Here is a 27027-nt window from a genome sequence, read left to right as displayed (position 1 = left end):
GCACTTTGGGACTCACCATGTGCCTTTTGAAGAGGCTAGCTCATCAGCACATTTCGCCCTCGGAAGCCCAAGAGCTGTCGGCCCGGGAATTGGATTCACGGGGAGAAGAATTAAAGTTTTATAAAGTGGTTTCCTAGGGCAGGAGACTGGTCTCTATGAGTATGGGTTCTGACTGTAGATTCAAACAGTACTTTGAGATCACAGCTAGTCTGCTCCTCTGTACACTGTATCACTCTGAGACTTTGTAGGATGAGCCTGTTTTTTCTTCCAGACATTGACTGTCTATTTCCAGACATCGACTGTCTATTTCCAGACATCGACTGTCTATTTCCAGACATCGACTGTCTATTTCCAGACATTGACTGTCTATTTTCAGGCATCGACTGTCTATTTTCAGGCATCGACTGTCTATTTCCAGACATCGACTGTCTATTTCCAGACATCGACTGTCTATTTCCAGACATTGACTATCTTTCCCAGACATTGACTGTCTATTTCCCGACATTGACTGTCTATTTCCCGACATTGACTGTCTATTTCCAGACATCGACTGTCTATTTCCAGACATTGACTGTCTATTTCCAGACATTGACTGTCTATTTCCAGACATTGACTGTCTATTTCCAGACATTGACTGTCTATTTCCAGACATTGACTGTCTATTTCAAGACATTGACTGTCTATTTCAAGACATTGACTATCTTTCCCAGACATTGACTGTCTTTTGCTGTCATTGACTGTCTTTTCCTGTCATTGACTGTCATAGGTTCCTTCACATACTCTAGTTTTGTTTGCTTCACCGTCGTGTTTGTTCATGCCTTTGTAACAAGACTCACGCACACTCCAATCTAACCACGTCTGAGTCGCGGTGCCTCTCATGTGTACCCGTCTCTATCTATGCTGCAGAACACACAGTTGCTCGGTTACCATTAAGTAGATTCAATCCGGACCGCGGGAGATCCGCGTCACAGCGCAATTGACATTTTAAAGGTAATTTCCGATTGATCTGACTTATGCAATGTTTACCGTGAATGCGGTTTCTACGAACAAGGAAACATTGCCTTTAAAAAGGGCGACTGCCCCACTATTGAATCAGTAGGACAGTCGCTTGGAGAACTCACAGTTGTGTCTGACAGTGTCTGTGTGTCTCCTGCAGGAGTCTGAGTGGACACTGTGGATCTCCACGCGTACGAAGGGGTCCAGGGCCTTGCCGCTCCGCGGAACAGGCAGGTTGGAGCCACTGATAACCTTCACACAAGGGACAGGGACAGAGACAGGAGCTGTTAGTGTTTTTCCCTCTGAACACCTTACATTAATTCTGTCTCTGTGACCCCAGAGACGGTTGAACCCAGCATGCCATGGCGTAAGACAGACATACATACAGACAGACAGACAGACAGACAGACAGACAGACAGGTGGTAGACAGACAGACAGGTGGTAGACAGACAGACAGACATGTGGTAGACAGACAGAGAGACATGTGGTAGACAGACAGACATGTGGTAGACAGACAGAGACAGACAGGTGGTAGAAAGAGACAGACAGACAGACAGACAGGTGGTAGACAGATGGGTGGTAGACAGACAGACAGACAGACAGACAGACAGACAGACAGACAGACAGACAGACAGACAGACAGACGGGTGGTAGACAGACAGACAGACAGGTGGTAGACAGAGACAGACAGACAGACAGGTGGTAGACAGACAGACAGACATGTGGTAGACAGACAGACAGACATGTGGTAGACAGACAGACAGGTGGTAGAAAGAGACAGACAGACAGACAGGTGGTAGACAGACAGACAGACAGACAGACAGACAGACAGACAGACAGACGGGTGGTAGACAGACAGACAGACAGACAGGTGGTAGACAGAGACAGACAGACAGACAGGTGGTAGACAGACAGACATGTGGTAGACAGACAGACAGGTGGTAGACAGACAGGTGGTAGACAGAGACAGACAGACAGGTGGTAGACAGACAGACAGACAGGTGGTAGACAGACAGACAGGTGGTAGACAGAGACAGACAGACAGGTGGTAGACAGACAGGTGGTAGACAGACAGACAGGTGGTAGACAGAGACAGACAGACAGGTGGTAGACAGACAGGTGGTAGACAGACAGACAGACAGACAGACAGACAGGTGGTAGACAGACAGACAGACAGGTGGTAGACAGACAGACAGACAGGTGGTAGACACAGACAGACAGACAGGTGGTAGACAGACAGACAGACAGGTGGTAGACAGACAGACAGACAGACAGACAGACAGGTGGTAGACAGAGACAGACAGACAGGTGGTAGACAGAGACAGACAGACAGGTGGTAGACAGACAGGTGGTAGACAGACAGACAGGTAGTAGACAGACAGACAGACAGACAGACAGGTGGTAGACAGACAGACAGGTGGTAGACAGACAGACAGACATGTGGTAGACAGACAGAGAGACATGTGGTAGACAGACAGACATGTGGTAGACAGACAGAGACAGACAGGTGGTAGAAAGAGACAGACAGACAGACAGACAGGTGGTAGACAGATGGGTGGTAGACAGACAGACAGACAGACAGACAGACAGACAGACAGACAGACAGACAGACGGGTGGTAGACAGACAGACAGACAGGTGGTAGACAGAGACAGACAGACAGACAGGTGGTAGACAGACAGACAGACATGTGGTAGACAGACAGACAGACATGTGGTAGACAGACAGACAGGTGGTAGAAAGAGACAGACAGACAGACAGGTGGTAGACAGACAGACAGACAGACAGACAGACAGACAGACAGACAGACAGACAGACAGACGGGTGGTAGACAGACAGACAGACAGACAGGTGGTAGACAGAGACAGACAGACAGACAGGTGGTAGACAGACAGACATGTGGTAGACAGACAGACAGGTGGTAGACAGACAGGTGGTAGACAGAGACAGACAGACAGGTGGTAGACAGACAGACAGACAGGTGGTAGACAGACAGACAGGTGGTAGACAGAGACAGACAGACAGGTGGTAGACAGACAGGTGGTAGACAGACAGACAGGTGGTAGACAGAGACAGACAGACAGGTGGTAGACAGACAGGTGGTAGACAGACAGACAGACAGACAGACAGACAGGTGGTAGACAGACAGACAGACAGGTGGTAGACAGACAGACAGACAGGTGGTAGACACAGACAGACAGACAGGTGGTAGACAGACAGACAGACAGGTGGTAGACAGACAGACAGACAGACAGACAGACAGGTGGTAGACAGAGACAGACAGACAGGTGGTAGACAGAGACAGACAGACAGGTGGTAGACAGACAGGTGGTAGACAGACAGACAGGTAGTAGACAGACAGACAGACAGGTGGTAGACAGACAGACAGACAGGTGGTAGACACAGACAGACAGACAGACGGACAGGTGGTAGACAGACAGACAGACAGGTGGTAGACAGGCAGACAGACAGGTGGTAGACAGACAGACAGACAGAAAGACAGACAGGTGGTAGACAGGCAGACAGACAGAAAGACAGACAGGTGGTAGACAGACAGACAGACAGAAAGACAGAAAGGTGGTAGACAGACAGACAGACAGGTGGTAGACAGACAGACAGACAGACAGGTGGTAGACAGACACTGAATTCCAAATTCAATTTTTTTCTCATTGCTTTTCAATGAGGATGTACATGTTCCAATCCGATGGGGCGTGTGTTCTTATGCCTGCCTCGGGGCCTGGTGCCAGGGATTCATCAGCACTACGAGTGGGCATGGGGGAGAGAACCGAGTGAGCGAGGGAAGGAGGGAGGAAGGGAGGAGGGAAGTAGAAGTGTAATTACACCAGTCTGGCAGGCTTATCTGTAGTCCACTCTCTCCTCTTCTCTCGTCCCTATGCCCAACCCTGATCAAAGACAAACCTGCATGCAGTTATCTGGATATGCCTGCCTGGCACCGGTGGATCCGCCTCACTCAGGAAACAGGAAGTCAATGACCCCCCCCCCCCCCCCCCAACTGCCTCATAGTGGTGCTATAGGTATTGTGAGGTTTGATCATCAGCCCGGTGATTACCAGGCTAGTGTTACATGTGTCGGACTGAACATCAGTTAAATCACTGTGTGATGGACTGATCCGTGACTCATTGATTTAGGGTAAGGGGTTAGGGTTAGGGTTAGGGTAAGGGGGAACTATACATGACTATGGGGTTTCTGGGGGGTTATGGTAGTTACACACAATCCCAAATCTCACTCAGATTCAGGGTCAGTGAAGTCCATTCTTCTGCTCAAGGAAACCGATTGTTAGGAAATAGATTGGTAAAACAGAATACCAAATAGATTGGTAAAACAGTATGCCAAATAGATTGGTAAAACAGAATACCAAATAGATTGGTAAAACAGAATACCAAATAGATTGGTAAAACAGAATACCAAATAGATTGGTAAAACAGAATACCAAATAGATTGGTAAAAGAGAATACCAAATAGATTGGTAAAAGAGAATACCAAATAGATTGGTAAAACAGAATACCAAATAGATTGGTAAAACAGAATACCAAATAGATTGGTAAAACAGAATACCAAATAGATTGGTAAAACAGAATACCAAATAGATTGGTAAAAGAGAATACCAAATAGATTGGTAAAAGAGAATACCAAATAGATTGGTAAAACAGTATACCAAATAGATTGGTAAAACAGTATACCAAATAGATTGGTAAAACAGTATGCCAAATAGATTGGTAAAACAGAATACCAAATAGATTGGTAAAAGAGAATACCAAATAGGTTGGTAAAACAGTATACCAAATAGATTGGTAAAACAGTATACCAAATAGATTGGTAAAACAGAATACCAAATAGATTGGTAAAAGATAATACCAAATAGATTGGTAAAACAGAATACCAAATCGATTGGTAAAACAGTATACCAAATAGATTGGTAAAACAGAATACCAAATAGATTGGTAAAACAGAATACCAAATAGATTGGTAAAACAGAATACCAAATAGATTGGTAAAACAGAATACCAAATAGATTGGTAAAACAGTATACCAAATAGATTGGTAAAACAGTATACCAAATAGATTGGTAAAACAGAATACCAAATAGATTGGTAAAACAGAATACCAAATAGATTGGTAAAACAGAATACCAAATAGATTGGTAAAACAGAATACCAAATAGATTGGTAAAAGAGAATACCAAATAGATTGGTAAAACAGAATACCAAATAGATTGGTAAAACAGTATACCAAATAGATTGGTAAAACAGTATACCAAATATATTGGTAAAACAGAATACCAAATAGATTGGTAAAACAGTATACCAAATAGATTGGTAAAACAGTATACCAAATAGATTGGTAAAACAGAATACCAAATAGATTGGTAAAACAGTATACCAAATAGATTGGTAAAACAGTATACCAAATAGATTGGTAAAACAGAATACCAAATAGATTGGTAAAACAGTATACCAAATAGATTGGTAAAACAGTATACCAAATAGATTGGTAAAACAGAATACCAAATAGATTGGTAAAACAGAATACCAAATAGATTGGTAAAAGAGAATACCAAATATATTGGTAAAACAGTATACCAAATAGATTGGTAAAACAGAATACCAAATAGATTGGTAAAACAGAATACCAAATAGATTGGTAAAGCAGAATACCAAATAGATTGGTAAAAGAGAATACCAAATAGATTGGTAAAACAGAATACCAAATAGATTGGTAAAACAGTATACCAAATAGATTGGTAAAACAGTATACCAAATATATTGGTAAAACAGAATACCAAATAGATTGGTAAAACAGTATACCAAATAGATTGGTAAAACAGTATACCAAATAGATTGGTAAAACAGAATACCAAATAGATTGGTAAAACAGTATACCAAATAGATTGGTAAAACAGAATACCAAATAGATTGGTAAAACAGAATACCAAATAGATTGGTAAAAGAGAATACCAAATAGATTGGTAAAAGAGAATACCAAATAGATTGGTAAAACAGAATACCAAATAGATTGGTAAAACAGAATACCAAATAGATTGGTAAAACAGAATACCAAATAGATTGGTAAAACAGAATACCAAATAGATTGGTAAAACAGTATACCAAATAGATTGGTAAAACAGAATACCAAATAGATTGGTAAAACAGAATACCAAATAGATTGGTAAAAGAGAATACCAAATAGATTGGTAAAACAGTATACCAAATAGATTGGTAAAACAGAATACCAAATAGATTGGTAAAACAGAATACCAAATAGATTGGTAAAAGAGAATACCAAATAGATTGGTAAAACAGTATACCAAATAGATTGGTAAAACAGTATACCAAATAGATTGGTAAAACAGTATACCAAATAGATTGGTAAAACAGTATACCAAATAGATTGGTAAAACAGTATACCAAATAGATTGGTAAAACAGTATACCAAATAGATTGGTAAAACAGTATACCAAATAGATTGGTAAAACAGAATACCAAATAGATTGGTAAAACAGTATACCAAATAGATTGGTAAAACAGAATACCAAATAGATTGGTAAAACAGTATACCAAATAGATTGGTAAAACAGAATACCAAATAGATTGGTAAAACAGTATACCAAATAGATTGGTAAAACAGAATACCAAATAGATTGGTAAAACAGTATACCAAATAGATTGGTAAAACAGAATACCAAATAGATTGGTAAAACAGTATACCAAATAGATTGGTAAAACAGAATACCAAATAGATTGGTAAAACAGTATACCAAATAGATTGGTAAAATAGAATACCAAATAGATTGGTAAAACAGTATACCAAATAGATTGGTAAAACAGAATACCAAATAGATTGGTAAAACAGAATACCAAATAGATTGGTAAAACAGTATACCAAATAGATTGGTAAAACAGTATACCAAATAGATTGGTAAAACAATACCAAATAGATTGGTAAAACAGAATACCAAATAGATTGGTAAAACAGTATACCAAATAGATTGGTAAAACAGTATACTAAATAGATTGGTAAAACAGAATACCAAATAGATTGGTAAAACAGAATACCAAATAGATTGGTAAAACAGTATACCAAATAGATTGGTAAAACAGCATACCAAATAGATTGGTAAAACAGTATACCAAATAGATTTGTAAAACAGAATACCAAATAGATTGGTAAAACAGAATACCAAATAGATTGGTAAAAGAGAATACCAAAAAGATTGGTGAAACAGAATACCAAATAGATTGGTGAAACAGAATACCAAATAGATTGGTAAAACAGTATACCAAATAGATTGGTAAAACAGCATACCAAATAGATTGGTAAAACAGTATACCAAATAGATTGGTAAAACAGAATACCAAATAGATTGGTAAAACAGTATACCAAATAGATTGGTAAAACAGTATACCAAATAGATTGGTAAAACAGTATACCAAATAGATTGGTAAAACAGTATACCAAATAGATTGGTAAAACAGAATACCAAATAGATTGGTAAAACAGAATACCAAATAGATTGGTAAAACAGAATACCAAATAGATTGGTAAAACAGAATACCAAATAGATTGGTAAAACAGAATACCAAATAGATTGGTAAAACAGAATACCAAATAGATTGGTAAAACAGAATACCAAATAGATTGGTAAAACAGAATACCAAATAGATTGGTAAAACAGTATACCAAATAGATTGGTAAAACAGTATACCAAATAGATTGGTAAAACAGCATACCAAATAGATTGGTAAAACAGTATACCAAATAGATTGGTAAAACAGTATACCAAATAGATTGGTAAAACAGAATACCAAATAGATTGGTAAAACAGTATACCAAATAGATTGGTAAAACAGAATACCAAATAGATTGGTAAAACAGTATACCAAATAGATTGGTAAAACAGTATACCAAATAGGTTGGTAAAACAGTATACCAAATAGATTGGTAAAACAGCATACCAAATAGATTGGTAAAACAGTATACCAAATAGATTGGTAAAAGAGAATACCAAATAGATTGGTAAAACAGAATACCAAATAGATTGGTAAAACAGTATACCAAATAGATTGGTAAAACAGAATACCAAATAGGTCCATAGAGTTGAAAAGGAAGCAGCGTTATTTTCCTACCTCTTCTAGTTGAATTTTTCAATACAGCAGCATACCTATTTATAAGTGAACATTATTCTATTTATAAATCTGATTCCACTGGACTTGAAAGCTCTGCTAGGGCTTTCTAGGAGGCTTTTCCCTGGAGTGGAGTACCAGACCTGAAGCACAGGATGTTGATACATAAAGGTGTTTTTTTTGTTTTCTCTCTGATAAGAGAATACATGTATTTTTCATGCGCAGGGGGAGTCTAGTTTAGTCTACTGAAGCAATAAGGCCCGAGGGGGTATGGCGTATGGCTAATATACCACGGTTAAAGGGCTGTTCTTATTCACAACGCAATGCAGAGTGCCTGGATTTACAGTCCTTAGCTGTGGTTAATTTGCCTTAAACCACAAACCCCCAGAGGTGCCTTATTTCTATTATAAACTGGTTAACAACGTAATTACAACAGTAAACAGGTAATTCTACGTCATACCCGTGGTATATTGTCTGTTATAAACTGGGTGGTTTGAGCCCCGAATGCTTATTGGCTGACAGCCAATCAATAAGTGCATTGAGGACGTCGTCCCCACAGTGACTGTACGTACATACCCCAACCAGAAGCCATGGATTACAGGCAACATCCTCACTGAGCTAAAGGGTAGAGCTGCCGCTTTCAAGGTAGCTTATAAGAAATCCTGCTATGCCCTGCGACGAACCATCAAACAGGCAAAGCATCAATACAGGGCAAAGATTGAATCATACTACACCGGCTCTGATGCTCGTCTTATGTGGCAGGGCTTGCAAACTATTACAGACTACAAAGGGAAGCACAGCTGTGAGCTGCCCAGTGACACGAGCCTACCAGACGAGCTAAATTACTTCTATGCTCGCTTCGAGGCAAGCAACACTGAGGCATGCATGAGAGCATCAGCTGTTCTGGAGGACTGTGTGATTACGCTCTCCGTAACAGACGTGAGTAAGACCTTTAAACAGGTCAACATACACAAGGCTGCGGGGCCAGACGGATTACCCAGACGTGTGCTCCGGGCATGTGCTGACCAACTGGCAGGTGTCTTCACTGATATTTTCAACATGTCCCTGATTGAGTCTCTAATACCAACATATTTCAAGTAGACCACCATAGTCCCTGTGCCCAAGAACACAAAGGCAACTTGCCTAAATGACTACAGACCCGTAGCACTCACGTCCGTAGCCATGAAGTGCTTTGAAAGGCTGGTCATGGCTCACATCAACACCATTATCTCAGAAACCATAGACCCACTTCAATTTGCATACCGCCCAAACAGATCCACAGATGACGCAATCCACACTGCCCTTTCCCACCTGGACAAAAGGAACACCTATGTGAGAATGCTATTCATTGACTACAGCTCAGCATTCAACACCATATTGCCCTCAAAGCTCATCACTAAACTAAGGATCCTGGGACTAAACATCTCCTTCTGCAACTTGATCCTGGACTTCCTGACGGGCCGCCCCCAGGAAGTGAAGGTAGGTAACAACACATCTGCCATGCTGATCCTCAACATGGGGTCCCCATAGGTGTGCGTGCTTAGTCCCCTCCTGTACTCCCTGTTCACCCACGACTACTTGGCCAGACACGACTCCAACACCATCGTTAAGTTTGCAGACAACACAACAGTGGTAGGCCTGATCACCGACAACGACGTGACAGCATATAGGGAGGAGGTCAGAGACATGGTCGTTTGGTGCCAGGACAGCAACCTCTCCCTCAACATAACCAAGACTAAGGAGATGATTGTGGACTACAGGAAAAGGAGGACCGAGCACGCCCCTGTCATGACGTTAGCCTCTTTGGGTATAGCAAGCCCCATCCCCCTCTCCCTGCCTCCCCCTTTCCTCCTTCAACTAGGCTGCTGAGGTCAGAGAGACGTCGTAAATTCCTGAGGATCTCCTCATGGACACACAGTATAGAGAGAGTACATTTTCATAGAGGACAAAGGAAATCCTTCCACCTCACAGAACTTGAGGTACAAACAAATGTCATGTTCTGGAGAAAGTATAAAAGATCGGTGAAGAATCCAGCTACGAACTGGTCCGTTTGTCACAACTTGGGGAAGCTCATGGGAGACGGTGTGGCCACATTACCATAATGCTGTTTATATAATAGTCTCAGATATGAGGTTTACATCTAATTGTTGTATAAGATGAATGAGTGAGTATGATACCGTTTGTATAATTGTGTAATATGATTGTGGACTGTTTACAGACATACGCCCCCTTTGGAGAGATTGGGTACCCCTAGTAAACTGGAAAAAAAATCTGTCAAAAATTGCTAATATATGCAAATAAAAATTATTATTGGATAGAAAACACTCTAAAGATTCTAAAACCGTTGGAATTATGTCTGTAAGTATAGCAGAACTCACAGGGCAGGCATTCTTCCAAACTAGTTTTTGTGGCCATGAAAGTTGGAGCAACTTTGACGTCATGGCCCCCACCCTTCCCAACCAGTTATGATTCTGGGGACACTTTCTATCTCTTCCGCTAGATGTCCTCTTTCATTAGAGCTTTGAATCGTTCAAATCCGCGAGAATTGACCCTATGGGAGTGAAATTAGTGCGTGCCACGAGAGAATAGGCTGTGCGTATGGGCGCAAATTGGTCCCAGCCATTCCTTTGTTCCAGCACTCAAGAGAAGAGCAGACGATGGCCGATTGAATTGAAGTTTGTTTTGCGTGTCTAAAACATCTTGTCTAAAACAGCTTGCTTCTGCACTTAGTTTGACCTGTTTAGTCGACATATAATATGTAATTTTGAAGTTTTGATGCGCAACTTTTCCGGACCAGAGGACGTTTTGGGTGCATTTCAGCTGATGTTATTAGCAGTAGCTAATACAAAGACGCAAGACTTGAAACCAAACGATGTATTGGGTAAGTATGAAGCCTTCCAGAACATTCTGAACGAAGACCATCGAAGGTAAGGGAATATTTATGCTTAAATCTGTGTTTCTGTTGACTCCAACATTACGTGGAAATGTAGCTTGGAACTGAGCGCTGTCTCAGCATATGGAATAGTGTGCGATTTCTGTAACGTTAAAAATAAATCTAACACAGCGGTTGCATAAAGAAGCAGTGTATCTTTCTAACTATATGTAGAACATGTATATTTAGTCAAAGACATTATGATGTCTAGACATTATGATGTCTATTTACGTTATCTTGCCGCGCTACATAGATTTCCTGCGGGCATTTTTGAGTAATTTCTGAACGTGAACTCACTGTAAATGGACATTTATGGATATAAATGGCATATTATTGAAAAAAAAAAATATGTACTGTGTAACATGTCATATTACTGTCATCTGATGAAGATTTTCAAAAGGTTAGTGAGCGATTTATTTTTTAATCCTGCGTTTGTTGATTGCATGTTTTGGCTATTGAAATGAGCTGTGTCTGGTGGTGGTTTTACATATATATGTGCTATGTTTTCGCCGTAAAACATTTTAGAAATCTGACTTGCTGGCTAGATGAACAAGGTGTTTATCTTTCATTTGAGCTATTGGACTTGTTAATGTGTGGAGGTTAAATATTTTTAAGAGTATTTTTGCGTTCCATGCGCCACCGTTTCAGCTGAACGTGGGAGGGTTGATCCCCAATTGGGAACCAGTATCGTAGACAGGTTAATATTTAATCATTTCTGCCCACCGAATTCATATTCGTTATATAAATAGGCCCTATTAATTTTATCTGGTTTGCCGTTCCAAATAAATTTTAATATTTTTTGTTCATATAATTTAAAAAGCAGGTGTAGGCAAAACCATAAGCAAATAGGTAAACTGTGATATAACTAAGGAGTTAATCAGGGTAAACTGTGATATAACTAAGGAGTTAATCAGGGTAAACTGTGATATGACTAAAGAGTTAATCAGGGTAAACTGTGATATGACTAAAGAGTTAATCAGGGTAAACTGTGATATGACTAAAGAGTTAATCAGGGTAAACTGTGATATGACTAAAGAGTTAATCAGGGTAAACTGTGATATGACTAAAGAGTTAATCAGGGTAAACTGTGATATGACTAAAGAGTTAATCAGGGTAAACTGTGATATGACTAAAGAGTTAATCAGGGTAAACTGTGATATGACTAAAAGGTTAATCAGGGTGATATTTCCACAAATAGACAGGTCTTTTCCTTTCCATGGTAGCAAGATCTTATCTATTGTTGCTAACTTTCTATAAAAATGTATTGGAGTGAGATCATTTCTTTCCTTTGGGATTTGTATACCGAGTATTTCTACATCTCCATCAGACCATTTAATTGGTAAACTACATGGTAATGTAAAATGTGCATTTTTTTAGTGATCCAACAGGTAATATGGTACATTTATCATACTTTGGTGAACAATGAACATTGTTGTTTATCTTTCATTTGAGCTATTGGACTTGTTAATGTGTGGAGGTTAAATATTTTTAAGAATATTTTTGCGTTCCATGCGCCACCGTTTCAGCTGAACGTGGGAGGGTTGATTCCCAATTGGGAACCAGTATCGTAGACAGGTTAATGAAGAAAAACACAATTCCCTTTTGATTTGAACTAAATCAGAGGACCGCCCTGAGCCCAGTTAGGGTCAGGCCTCCTGGGACCGCCCCTGAGCCCAGTTAGGGTCAGGCCTCCTGGGACAGCCCTTTTTCGGCCCTTCCGAATAAATCCCCCACTCGGGTTTTCGATCAGCAGACCGAGCTTACCTCAATTACGAGATGGCCAGAGTTTTTCTCCATTAGGAGGACAAAGGTTGTAGATCATTGCTGAATCTTTTAACCATTCCACGTGGTTAAACTCTTAGACTATCGATACCGACAGAATAAGAACAAGACTTTGATTATAATTACTAGTCTGCAGCTAGGAATTCAGTATCATTGAACGCGAAAAATGACAACCGCCGAAACATCCACTCTATAACGAAACGAATGAATGTCACTCTGAACTACCCACTATAACCACAACAGAGAGAGAGAGGGAGAGAGTCGGACAATTATACAAAATAAATTAACTTTTCACCAGCGATCAAGACGACACACTGAGCGTAAATATATATATTGATTGCAATTGTTCCCGAATGAGTGAGCGTTCATGTGCAAATTAACATTTCAATTGTTATAATTATCACTTTGTAGTGACTTCTTAGTCGACCCCCACTTCCCCTTTTGTCAAACAAGCCGCCATGCCGGTTCAGCCCACTAGGGCACATTCTCATTTCATGTAACCACATTTACCTTGTTTGTTTGTTTATGCATTTCTGTGAATTACTTAGTTAGTAATAAATAAATGATTTAAGACAATTGATGTATGGATGACTCATAGTGAAGACTGGGTTCGTGCAGATAACCAACAATTTACGACGTTTGGAATGAGACTAACGTGAGGTAAAGTAAATAATTCATTCATTTGAAGACTAATTGATCAGTTAAAATATCTGAAAAGTTATTTTAGGAAATTATAACTTTGTAATCTGAATATTTTCCTTGGTCCCCTGACTTCCTAGTTAATTACAGTTACATGATTAATCAGTCTAATCGCGTAATACTAATTACAGAGAATCTTTGATTAAAACTATAAGTCTTCAGTTAATGATAGTAAAGACACGACACCCCCCATTCTCATCGACGGGGCTGTAGTGGAGCAGGTTGAGAGCTTCAAGTTCCTTGGTGTCCACATCACCAACAAACTAGAACGGTCCAAACACACCAAGACAGTCGTGAAGATGGCACGACAAAGCCTATTCCCCCTCAGGAAACTAAAAAGATTTGGCATGGGTCCTCAGATTCTCAAAAGGTTCTACAGCTGCACCATCGAGAGCATCACTGCCTGGTACAGCAATCGCTCGGCCTCCGACCGCAAGGCACTTCAGAGGGTAGTGCATACGGCTCAGTACATCACTGGGGCAAAGCTGCCGGCCATCCAGGACCTCTACACCAGACTGTGTCAGAGGAAGGCCCTAAAAATTGTCAAAGACCCCAGCCACCCCAGTCATAGACTGTTCTCTCTACTACCGCATGGCAAGCGGTACCGGAGTGCCAAGTCTAGGACAAAAAGGCTTCTCAACAGTTTTTATCCCCAAGCCATAAGACTCCTGAACAGGTAATCAAATGGCTACCCAGACTATCTGCAAAGGACAGCGTTTAATTGGAGTCTGTAGAGTCTTCTCCTTGAGTCTGCTAATGTAGACCGGGAGGCCACAAACTGAAACTGGTCTTTGACTTCCCAGAGATAATGTGTTTTTTAGTCTATCTATGATGCTGTGGAAGTGGATGTGGTAACGTAACCCCAAAAAGTTATAGAGGTAGAGACGCAGTAGGTTAGAGGTAGAGACGCAGTAAGTTAGGGGTAGAGACGCAGTAGGTTGGAGGTAAAGATGCAGTAGGTTAGAGGTAGAGACGCAGTAAGTAGCGAAGCAGTAAGTTAGAAGTAGAGAGGCAGTAAGTTAGAGGTTGAGACGCAGTAAGTTAGAGGTAGAGAAGCAGTAAGTTAGAGGTAGAGACGCAGTAGGTTAGAGGTAGAGAGGCAGTGGGTTAGAGGTAGAGAGGCAGTAAGTTAGAGGTAGAGACGCAGTAGGTTAGAGGTAGAGAAGCAGTAAGTTAGAGGTAGAGACGCAGTAAGTTAGAGGTAGAGACGCAGTAGGTTAGAGGTAGAGACGCAGTAAATTAGAGGTAGAGACGCAGTAAATTAGAGGTAGAGACGCAGTAAATTAGAGGTAGAGACGCAGTAAGTTAGAGGTAGAGACGCAGTAAGTTAGAGGTAGAGAAGCAGTAAGTTAGAGGTAGAGACGCAGTAAGTTAGAGAAGCAGTAAGTAGAGAAGCAGTAAGTTAGAGGTAGAGAAGCAGTAAATTAGAGGTTGAGAAGCAGTAAGTTAGAGAAGCAGTAAGTTAGAGGTAGAGAAGCAGTAAATTAGAGGTTGAGAAGCAGTAAGTTAGAGGTAAAGGTAGATATAAATGTTCCAGATAGGATGGACACCCCCTCCCACACCACACTCCCTCCCCTCCCCCCACATTCCTCCCCTCCCCCCACATTCCACCCCTCCCAACTCACACACACACATCCTTGCATCACACAGTTCTAGTACCTTCAGCAGTAGGTGTGCTGGCTTCAGGTTGTGACGGTAACTGTTTGGATTAAAGCCCCATTGATTGGTTCTGAGGAAGAGGGGTTTGAGGACGTAACCACAGCCACCGTTGTCCTGGAAACGCCCGTTGTTCAGGTCCATGGGCAGGCCCAACGACTGGAAGTTCAGAGCCACTGTAAAGAGAGTGCAGATGACACAATGTCAGCATTGCCACACGGGCACAGACAAGACCAGACAGATTACATTCTCCAGCCCTCCGTCATCCTAGATTAGACCGGGATTGGACTACAAGACACAAATCTAAACATTCAATGTATTTCCTTACAGTTCAACATTACCAAGCATAGCCAGGGGTCTTTGAATATAGTTTGATTTGTTTATTGAAAAGTTGTGTTTTGTTTTCATGTCAAATAGAATGACAAAGGTGATTCATCTCCTTCTGCCTTCAAGCAATTAAAATGATGTTGTCATCAATCTCAGTCTTACCAAAGAAACAAAGTCGTCATGAAAGGAATACAAAGTGAATGTCTGTGTGACATAAATACATTTTATTTTCGCAAAGGTTTTTTTTGTGACTATTTTCAAATGTAACGTCAAGTTTATTTTTCATAATGAATGAATTGAATATCGTATTGACTCAATGCTTTCACATTTAAACACGGCAAGAAAGAATGATCGCACCAAGGGGGTCCAAAGACCATCACGTTCAAATTTACATTCCAGGAAGTTTTGGTGTGAATGTGGAGCTCATTCAAAACTTTTTCTGTCCACCTACCCATCTGTGAGCCCACATTCCAGAACCCCTGAGGGTTGTAGTTGGAGGACAGGGTTCTAGAGGCTGCTGGGTAGATCCTGGTGATGAACACCATGTTGTGCTGGATGAAATCTGGAGCTGAGAGATGAGAACATGTGGTTTTTTGTACATTTCTCTGGATACGATGGACTGCTATATGAACTAAAATGACACGAGGAGACTAGGAAAGTACATGGTAACTTCATTAGCATCACATGACTAGAAGTTACTAGAAGTAACATTTTAGTTCATATAGCAGTCCATCGTACAAATGCTTATCCTGATTAAATTGGTATTACTCGTTCAGGGACAGGGTGTCCTTGCAGCATTATACATAGACTTTGTGCTTTAAAAAAAATGCCACTTCAAGGAGCCATTATAGCAAGAGGCTGATAATGGCTGTTGAGTGAAATCCATCACAACTCATCTGTCACTGCGTCATTCCCCTCCACTCTATCTCCGTAGCACAATGACCTGTTTACTGATTGTGCTTTGAATTCGAATCTCAACAGTCTCTTTTCATTCAAATCTCAATGGACTCGTTTCATTCCAATTCTCAACTGTCTTTTTTTCCCTTTTCACAGTATGAATATGAGACACTCAAACTCCTGTTTTTACTGCTGCCTGTGTTCAACACTTGATACATTGCTAGATACTTGCAAATGTGCCCCCCCCCCCCTCATGTGCAGTTTGAAACACTAATTTGGTAAGTCTTCCAAGGTACAAAACCTGAGGTCTTGACCAGCTTGTGTGCCTTTTTCTCCCCCAGAGAGGTATTCTCATAGTACTGCTGGTGTTCTCTGGCATGGCTGAAGCTGTGGAACTTCACTGACTTGGTGTAGACCACCAGGTTAGATAGAGACTCAGCAACTACTGCTGCCTTCTTCCTCTTTGCGAGAGAGAGAGAGAGAGAGATTGCGAGAGAGAGAGAGAGAGAGACAAATTGCGAGAGGGAGAACAATAAACACATTAAGGTTGTGACTAGGGTTAGGGTTGAGCTGGCGAGTGGAAATTAAACTCTAGGGTTAGGATTAAGGTTAGGGACAGAACAACCTCACTGACCCTGCTTTAGTGCTAGTGTTTATAGGGAGATGTACAGGTACAGTTTCTCCGTGTCCTCTAATCTAATATACCAGTGTATAATACCTGATATCATACCTCATTAAGAACCCTGACTTACTTTCTTCCGTTTCAATTTGGAATGATGCTTTGTTTTGAGATTAGGCTCCTCTTCCTCATCATCATCGTCATCCTCTTCCTCACTGTCTTCCCCCTCTGAGTCTCTCTCCCTCCTGTCTTCTGAGTCTCTCTCTCTCCTGTCCTCTGAGTCTCTCTCTCTCCTGTCCTCTGAGTCTCTCTCTCTCCTGTCCTCTGAGTCTCTCCCTCTCCTGTCCTCTGAGTCTCTCTCCCTCCTGTCCTCTGTCTCTGACTCACTCTGAGGACTGAGCTTTTTGTTCTTAATCAGGATTTTATATTTCAGCTCCTGTCAACCCAGAGACATAATCCACATATCTGATCTGTCTAGGCGGGAAAGAGACAGTCAAGAAAAACGTTTCACAAAGAAAATGTTCCCGTGGCATGCGTAGCCTTATCGTGGCTTTCTTTTGCCGACCATCAATTAATGGACTTGTTTTCTACCGATTGTAAATAGTAAACACCATGTTAAGGTGTGGGACATTCATTGTATGACAAGAAAGAACAAGCAGGTCTATTTCACTTCAGCAGATGGCATAACCTGGCCATCCACAATTCACCTGAAGCTGGAGTCTTATATCTCCCTCACTAACTTTAAGCATCAGCTGTCAGAGCAGCTAACCGATCATTGCATCTGTACACAGCCCATCTGTAAATAGCCCACCCAACTACCTCATCCCCATATTGTTATTTATTTTTTGCTCCTTTGCACCCCACTATCTCAACTTGCACATTCATCTTCTGCACGTCTATCACTCCAGTGTTTAATTTCTAAATTGTAATTATTTAGCCTCTATGGCCTATAAAGGTGAAATAAAATAAACAAACCTGTGGGAACATATAAACCATGTTTCTGATAAAGAATTCGGCCAATAGATTAAGAGCTAGGTGCTGCTGCAGCTACAGGTGTCTATTTGACTGTTAACATTCTGTTTTCTTCCTGACCCACCATAACATCAAGTCTACTAACTAAACTATGAAGGTCTGAAAATGGCTCCTTATTATTTTTATTCGTATTTTTATTATTATTTTTTCTTTTTTTGGGGGGGGGGGGGGTTAGGGAGGGGGGAACCAAAGAGGGAGGGCTGGGGGTTAGGGAGGGGGGAACCGGAAAGGGAGGGCTGGGGGTTAGGGAGGGGGGAGCCGGAGTGGGAGGGCTGGGGTTAGGGAGGGGGGAACCAGAGATGGAGGGCTGGGGGTTAGGGAGGGGGGAACCAGAGATGGAGGGCTGGGGGTTAGGGAGGGGGGAACCGGAAAGAGAGGGCTGGGGGTTAGGGAGGGGGGAACCGGAGAGGGGGGGCTGAGGGTGATGGTTTACTGGGAGGGGTTTCTGGGTGGGAAAGGACCGATGGTTTTCCTGTGGGTCCTGCTTTTAGTTTAATTCATGGGTTTATCAACACAAAATGTTTTTTACCAGGTAAGTTGACTGAGAACACATTCTCATTTATAGCAATAATCTTTGTAATAGTTACAGGGGAGAGGAGGGATGAATGAGCCAATTGTAAGCTGAAGATGATTTAGGTGACCATGGTCAGATTGGGAATTTAGTCAGGACAACAGGGTTAACACCCCTACTCTTACAATAGTGCCATGGGATCTTTAGTGATCACAGAAAGTCAGGACACCCGTTTAACACTCAATCTGAAAGACGGCATCCTACACAGGGCAAAGTCCCCAATCACTGCCCTGGGGCATTGGGATATTTTTTTTTAGACCAGAGAAAAGGGTGCCTCCTATTGGCCCTCCAACACCACTTCCAGCAGCATCTGGTCTCCCATCCAGGGACTAACCAGGACCAACCCTGCTTAGCATCAGAAGCAAGCCAGCAGTGGGATACAGGGTAGTACGCTGCTGGCTAATAATAACAATGACATCATTAATATAACATTCCTTTTTTTGAAAAACAATTTTGCAACGCTAGCTGTTCTCTCTTGGAATTTGAAAGGACTAAATTGCCTTACCAAACGTTCCAGCTGTCTTGATATTCTAGCAAGAAACCATATTGATACAGCAGTGCCCCGAGAAACACGTTGGCTCCATCAGGACGCACAGCGAATGCGGAACCATTTGTATGTGCTGGCTGCTTCTTCGTCAGCCCCGAACAAAACTAAAGGTCTCATCATGATGATACATAACTCAAAATCATCAGGTAAAGGTGAAGCCCTCGAAGGCAGAATCACTTTCCTCGACCCTCTAGAGTCAATTTGTCCGCTTGGCTCGCTGGAAAACTATTCTGAACAAAAATAATTATATACGCAACATGTAAAGTGTTGGTCCCATGTTTCATGAGTTGGAAGAGAAGATCCCAGAAATGTTCCATACGCACAAAAGCTTATTTTGAGAAGAAGAAAAAATTACACATTTCTACACATCCCTGTTAGTGAGCATTTCTCCTTTGTCAAGATAATCCATCCACCTGACAGGTGTGGCATATCAAGAAGCTGATTAAACAGCATGATCATTACACAGGACCGTAAAAAGGCCACTCTAAAAAGTGCAGTTTTGTCACACAACACAATGACATAGACGTCTCAAGTTTTGAAGGGGAGGTGCAATCGGCATGCCGACTGCAGGAATGTCCACCAACGCTGTTACCAGATAATTTTATATTACATTCTCCACCACAAGCCACCTCAAACAAAAAAAAAATAGAACTTCGCACAGTCATTGAAGAGGAGACAACATTCCACAGGCCACAATCAACAGCCTGATCAACTCTATGCAAAGGAGATGTGTCGCGCTGCATGAGGCAAATGGTGGTCACACCAGATACTGATTGGTTCTCTGAACCACACCCCTACTTTTTTTTAAAGATATCTGTTACCAACAGATGCATATCTGTATTCCCAGTCATGTGACATCCATGTATTAGGGCCTAATGAATTTATTTAAATTGACTGAATTGTAACCCAGTAAAATATTTGAAATTGCTGCATGTTGAGAATATATCCCCATAAAAATGAGTTTGCTAGAGATATCTGTTTTTTTGACAATGAGACATCCCCAACATAACCTTCCCCAGATCTGTGCCTCAACACTATCCTGTCTTCTCACAATGTCGTATGTAGCGTCTGAACCATTTGGCATACAAAACTATTATTACCCCTCTACGGAAAGATGCCTCCCCCAAACACGATGTGTTCCGTTTTACTGTGTGTGTGTGTGTGTGTGGGGGGGGGGGGGGGGGGGGGGTAGAGATGTGTTTCTAGTGGGAGGGTGTGGGGGGGGGCAGGTAGAGATGTGTTTCTAGTGGGAGCGTGTGGGGGGGGCAGGTAGAGATGTGTTTCTAGTGGGAGGGGCAGGTAGAGCTGTGTTTCTGGGGTGGAGGGTGTGGGGGGCAGGTAGAGATGTGTTTCTAGTGGAGGGTCAAATATTATGTATAAATCATTGAGTTCATATCCCCACACAGTCAGTCAACAACACACATGGTAGAATGGGAACCAACAGCTCCGGATGTTAAATCACTTATATATTTTAAAATCAAAGTCAATATCCCAGATCTCTGGTTTCACTGGATGAGCAGCAATGTGCTGAGAGTTCAGAAACGGTGGTTTGGTATTTTTCGAACGCCATCTTCTCCACCAGTAAATAGCCTCCCATGCCTTTCACTTAGATTTTGATACCTAGGGCCTTCCGGGTGGCGCAGTGGTTAAGGGTGCTGTACTGCAGCGCCAGCTGTGCCACCAGAGACTCTGGGTTCACGCTCTGTCGAAACCGGACGCGACCGGGAGGTCTGTGGGGCGATGCACAATTGGCCTAGCATCGTCCGGGTTAGGGAGGGTTTGGCCGGTAGGGAAATCCTTGTCTCATTGCGCACCAGCGACTCCTGTGGCGGGCCGGGCGCAGTGTGCGCTAACCAAGGTTGCCAGGTGCACAGTGTTTCCTCTGACACATTGGTGCGTGTTTCCTCTGACACATTGGTGCGGCTGGCTTCCGGGTTGGATGGCGCTGTGTTAAGAAGCAGTGCGGCTTGTTTGGGTTGTGTATCGGAGGACGCGTGACTTTCAATCTTCGTCTCTCCCGAGCCCATACGGGAGTTGTAGCGATGAGACAAGATCGTAGCTACTAAACAATTGGATACCACAAATTTGGGGAGAAAAAGGGGTAACATTTTTAAAAGATAATAATAATTTGATACCTTCCTCAAACATTCTGCTCTCTAACGTCTGGGTAACATGACAGTGCATTTGAAAATAATTTTACTTTTTCCACATTTTGTTATTTTACAGCCTTATTCAAAGATATATTAAACAGTTTTTACCCCCTCATTAATCTACACACAATACCCCATAATGACATCACAATACCCCATCATGACAAAGCTAAAACAGGTTTTTAGAAATGTTTACATAAGTATTCAGACCCTGTACTCAGTACTTTGTTGAAGCCCGTTTGGCAGAGATTACAGGCTCAAGTATTTTTTGGGTATGACGCTACAAGCTTGAAACACGTGTATTTGGGGAGTTTCTCGCATTCTTCTCTGCAGATCCTCTCAAGCTCTGTCAGGTTGGATGGGGAGCGTCGCTGCACAGATATTTTCAGGTCTCTCCAGAGATGTTAGATCAAGTCCGGGCTCTGGCTGGGCCACTCAAGGACATTCAGAAGCCACTCCTGTATTGTCTTGGTTGTGTGCTTAGGGTCGTTGTCCTGTTGGAAGTTGAACCGCCCCAGTCTGAGGTCCTGCGCGCTCTGGAGCAGGTTATCGTCAAGGATCTCTCTGTACTTTGCTCCGTTCATCTTTGCCTCGATCCTGACTAGTCTCCCAGTCCCTGCCACTGAAAAATATCCCCACAGCATGATGCTGCCACCACCATGCTTCACCGTAGGGATGGTGCCAGGCTTCCTCCAGACATGACGCTTGGCATTTAGGCCAAAGAGTTCAATCTTGGTTTCATCAGACCAGAGAATCTAGTTTCACATGGTCTGAGAGTCTTTAACTGCCTTTTGGAAAACTCCAAGCGGGCTGTCAAATGCCTTTTACTGAGGAGTGGCTTCCGTGTGGAAACTCTACCATAAAAGCCTGATTGGTGGAGTGCTGCAGAGATGGTTGTTCTTCTGGAAGGTTCTCCAGGTTCTCCCATAATTTTTGGTAACCTTCCCCAGATCAGTGCCTCAACACAATCCTGTCTCTGAGCTCTACGGACATTTCCTTTGACCTCATGGCTTGGTTTTTACTCTGAAATGCACTGTCAACTGTGGGACCGTATATAGACAGGTTTGTGCCTTTCCAAATCATGTCCAATCAATTTCCTTTACCACAGGTGGACTCGAATCAAGTTGAAGAAACATCTCAAGGATGATCAATGGAAACAGGATGCACCTGAGCTCAATTTCGAGTCTCATAGTAAAGGGTCTGAATACTTATGTAAATAAGGCATTTCTGTTTTTTTTATTTTTTTTATACATTTAATAAAATGTATAAAAAAACATGTTTTTACTTTGTCATTATGGGGTATTGTGTGTAGATTGCTGAGGATTTTTTAAATTAATTTAATACGTTTTAGAATATGGCTGTAACGTGACAAAATGTGGAAAAAGTCAAGGGGTGTGAATACATACTGAAGGCGCTGTTAATAAGATAATATAATATGGTCTCAGGGGAAGTCGGCCGTGACCCCACACTCTCCGAGGGTGAAAAAACATGTATACATGTGTGGAACAGGACAAAAATAAGCACCCACTAAATTACTATTAGTATTAGTATTATTACTATTAGTATTACTGTTATTATTACTGTTATTATTACTATTAGTATTACTGTTATTATTACTATTAGTATATTATTACTATTACTATTACTATTAGTATTACTATTATTATTAGTATTACTATTACTATTACTAGTATTATTACTATTAGTATTATTACTATTACTATTACTATTATTATTACTATTAGTATTACTGTTATTATTACTATTATTATTACTATTAGTATTATTATTACTATTACTATTAGTATTACTATTATTATTACTATTACTATTATTAATACTGTTATTATTACTATTAGTATTAGTATTACTATTACTATTATTATTACTCTTACTATGGGGAGGGGGTCACACTCTGACATTCAGAGAGGGGGTATATTATTGTGACCCTAGTGGCACAGAATAAAAGTTGGACTGCATGGAGATGCTTGGGAATATGGTCAATACGGGTGACTGTATTGTGGGGGTTTCAGGGTAGAGATGTACATTTGACCTCTATCATCTAGGATGTGACAATGGTAAATAAAATCTCTTGATTTTTGCCTAATTTTTTGTGCGGTCTTGCAGGCCTTCTCGTGCAGCTGCAACTGCGAGTACATTTGTAATTCAAGACCTGTCTTGAGTTGGGCTCTGGGGTGGTGCAATTGTTGAGTAAGTGAGCTTATGGTTGTCTAGGGGTATAGGTTGAGTGTGTGTGGGTGTATGTGTGTATCCCACAACTGTTGCGAAGAAGTAAAATATGTTAGGGACAATAGAGTATGATCCACAGCTATATATAATACAAATCGAGGTGAGGGCGATGGAAATGCATTTGGCAGTTCATCTACTTCAATTCGGTAAATGGCACTGTGTGCTCTTTCCAAAGGATGGATCCCAGTCGGTTATGGGTTATGGGATACAGGGGGTCGAGAGTGGTCTGCCGGGCATTGGGATGACAAACCAACTCAGGATGAGGAGGGCTTTTAGCGGGTGGAATAGTAGGGACCAATTGGAGGTTTACTTAGTAGAAAGGCAAAGATCATGGTACAGCTATATAGACACTCCATCATCATGTTACTTTTTAATGGTATGTTTACAAACATATATTTTGATAAATATAATTGAAAGTTGTGTCTCATTATGGTAAGTGGTAAGTGGTGAAATAATTATAGCCAGTTACAATTGTAATGGCCTCACACTACAAACTTGGGCATTTAAGGAAATCATGAATGTCATGGATATATTGGAATTAGTGGATATATGGAGACTTAAATACCCTGACCTAGTGAGATATACATGGGAGACTAGTCGCCTTGACTACTTTCTTATACCATTCTCTCTGGCACCAAAAGTTTAAAAAGTGTTGATAGGGGACAGAATGCGGTCGGATCATCACATAATTGGCATATATATTACTCTTACAGATTTTCCACATGGGCGAGGATATTGGAAATTTAATCAAAGCCTAGTAGATGATAAATTGTTTAGAACTAGGACAGAAGAAATTATAACTGACTTTTTCAGACATAACATAGGTACTTCAGATCCCCTTACTGTGTGGGACACTTTTAAATGTGCCTTTAGAGGCCATGCAATTCAGTACTCATCTATAAAACAAAAGCAATTTAGATCAAATGAGTCCATGTTAACAAAGGAAATTGAAGGACTAACAGCACAGTTAGATAGCAATAAAAACAGTACTATAGAGGCACAGAATAAGTTAGAGGGAAAACTAAAAGAAATGGAGGAACTTATTCAAGAAAGATCCAGTGTAATATATTATAATAATAAAACGAACTGGATGGAATATGGGGAAAAATGCACCAAATTCTTTTTCAATCTTCAATATAGAAATGCTACCAAACAAAATGTATTAAAACTTGTTGCAAATGATGGAGTCACGCATGATTCACCGGATGATATTTTGAAGGAGGAAGTAAAGTACTTTAAGAATATGTTTTCATTTCAGACTCCTCCATCTCCACTAACTGAAACTAATTGTATGGATTTTTTTCCTAATAATAATGTAAAATTAATATCTGTACAGAAAGACTCATGTGAAGGCCAAATTACAGAGGATGAACTGCTTGAGGCAATTGAGGCCTTTAAGGATGGGAAAACTCCAGGGCTGGATGGCATACCAGTGGAAGTATACAAAACTTTTTTTGGTATACTCAAAGGACCATTGTCGGCTTGTTTTAACCACTCCTATATAAATGGTAGATTATCAGACACGCAACAAGAAGGTCTGATATCATTATTACTGAAACAGGACCCAAGTGGTGTATATATAAAAATACAGTCCATTTAAAAAATTGAAGACCTCTTACACTTCAGTGTTGTGATGCAAAAATCCTAGCAAAATGCTTGGCACATAGAATTTAAAAAGTATTGTCAGATATTATTCATCCTAATCAGACAGGTTTTTTACATGGACGATACATTGGAGATAATATAAAACAAGTACTGGAAACAATAGAACACTATGAAATATCGGGGACACCAGGCCTGGTTTTCATAGCTGATTTTGAAAAGCTTTTGATAAAGTACGACTGGAGTTTATATATAAATTGCCTAGAATATTTCAATTTTAGGGAATCTCTTATAAAATGGGTTAAGGTTATGTATGGTAACCCTAGGTGTAAAATAGTTAATAATGGCTACATCTCAGAAGGTTTTAAACTGTCAAGAGGAGTAAAACAAGGTTGTCCACTATCGGCATATCTGTTTATTATTGCCATCTAAATGTTAGCTGCAAAGATTAGATCAAACAATAATATTAAGGGATTAGAAATCCGTGGCCTAAAAACTAAGGTGTCATTGTACACTGATGATTCATGTTTTCTTTTAAAACCACAATTGGAGTCTCTCCGCGGCCTCATAGAGGATCTAGATACTTTTGCTATCCTCTCTGGATTATAACCAAATTATGATAAATGTACCATATTACCTGTTGGATCACTAAAAAAATGCACATTTTACATTACCATGTAGTTTACCAATTAAATGGTCTGATGGAGATGTGGACATACTCGGTATGCAAATCCCAAAGGAAAGAAATGATCTCACTCCAATACATTTTTATAGAAAGTTAGCAACAATAGATAAGATCTTGCTACCATGGAAAGGAAAATACCTGTCTATTTGTGGAAAAATCACCCTGATTAACTCCTTAGTTATATCACAGTTTACCTATTTGCTTATGGTTTTGCCTACACCCAGTGACCTGCTTTTTAAATTATATGAACAAAAAATATTAAAATTAATTTGGAACGGCAAACCAGATAAAATTAAAAGGGCCTATTTATATAACGAATATGAATTCGGTGGGCAGAAATTATTAAATATTAAAGCATTAGACCTCTCACTAAAGGCATCAGTCATACAAAAGTTATACTTAAATCCAAACTGGTTCTCTAGTCAATTGGTACGAATGTCTCATCCTATATTCAGGAAGGGCCTTTTCCCCTTTATTCAGATTACACCTGCTCACTTTCGGTTGTTTGAAAAGGAAATAATCTCCAAAATATCTTGCAATTTCAGTTTAATCCACCTGAAAGGACGGAACAAATAGAACAACAAATATTGTGGTTAAATTCAAATATACTAATTGGTTAAAAAAAACTGTATTTATCGAAGAAATAAAAATAAAAAAAGGTATACATTTAGTGAATGACATCATAAATAGGACTGGTGGAGTTATGTCACACATGCAGCTAACACAGACATATGGAAATGTCTGCTCTACCCAAAATTACAACCAATTAATTGCAGCATTACCACAAAAATGGAAGAGGCAAGTAGAAGGGGGGACAAGTAAGGAACTTGTATGTCGGCCCTGTGTTAAAGAACATAAATGGTTAAAGAAAAGTGTGATAAATAAAAACATTTACCAATTTCATGTAAGGACCGAAACACACAGCTGTGCCATGTAAACTGCAAAATAGTTGGGAAAAGATTTTCGATGTACCCATTCCATGGCACATGGTTTATGAATTGATACGCAAAACAACGCCGGATTCAAAACTTCAAATTTTTCAATATAAATTACTATACAAAATTCTTGCAACTAATAGAATGTTATATATATGGGGGGTACAATCTTCCCAGCTCTGCAGATTCTGCTGTGAGGAGGCAG

The 27027-nt window shown here is 40.7% G+C and overlaps 1 protein-coding gene across 1 annotated transcript in view; it reads right to left on the bottom strand.

Annotated features, from left to right (window-relative positions):
* The window catches only part of LOC110500557 (1-phosphatidylinositol 4,5-bisphosphate phosphodiesterase zeta-1), a 56798-nt gene that overhangs the window by 11431 nt on the left and 18340 nt on the right, over positions 1-27027 (bottom strand). The window contains exons 5-8 of the mRNA XM_036960132.1: positions 16733-16892; positions 15986-16102; positions 15211-15383; positions 1122-1248 (exon numbers count right to left, since the gene is read on the bottom strand). Of these exons, the coding sequence (XP_036816027.1) occupies positions 1122-1248; positions 15211-15383; positions 15986-16102; positions 16733-16892 (577 nt within the window). The remainder of the gene's footprint in view (positions 1-1121; positions 1249-15210; positions 15384-15985; positions 16103-16732; positions 16893-27027) is intronic.

Source organism: Oncorhynchus mykiss, chromosome 2 (genome assembly GCF_013265735.2).
Source record: "Oncorhynchus mykiss isolate Arlee chromosome 2, USDA_OmykA_1.1, whole genome shotgun sequence".
Classification (NCBI taxonomy): domain Eukaryota; kingdom Metazoa; phylum Chordata; class Actinopteri; order Salmoniformes; family Salmonidae; genus Oncorhynchus; species Oncorhynchus mykiss.
Note: the sequence above shows the minus strand (reverse complement) of the source record. Positions and strands in the feature narration are given on the sequence as shown.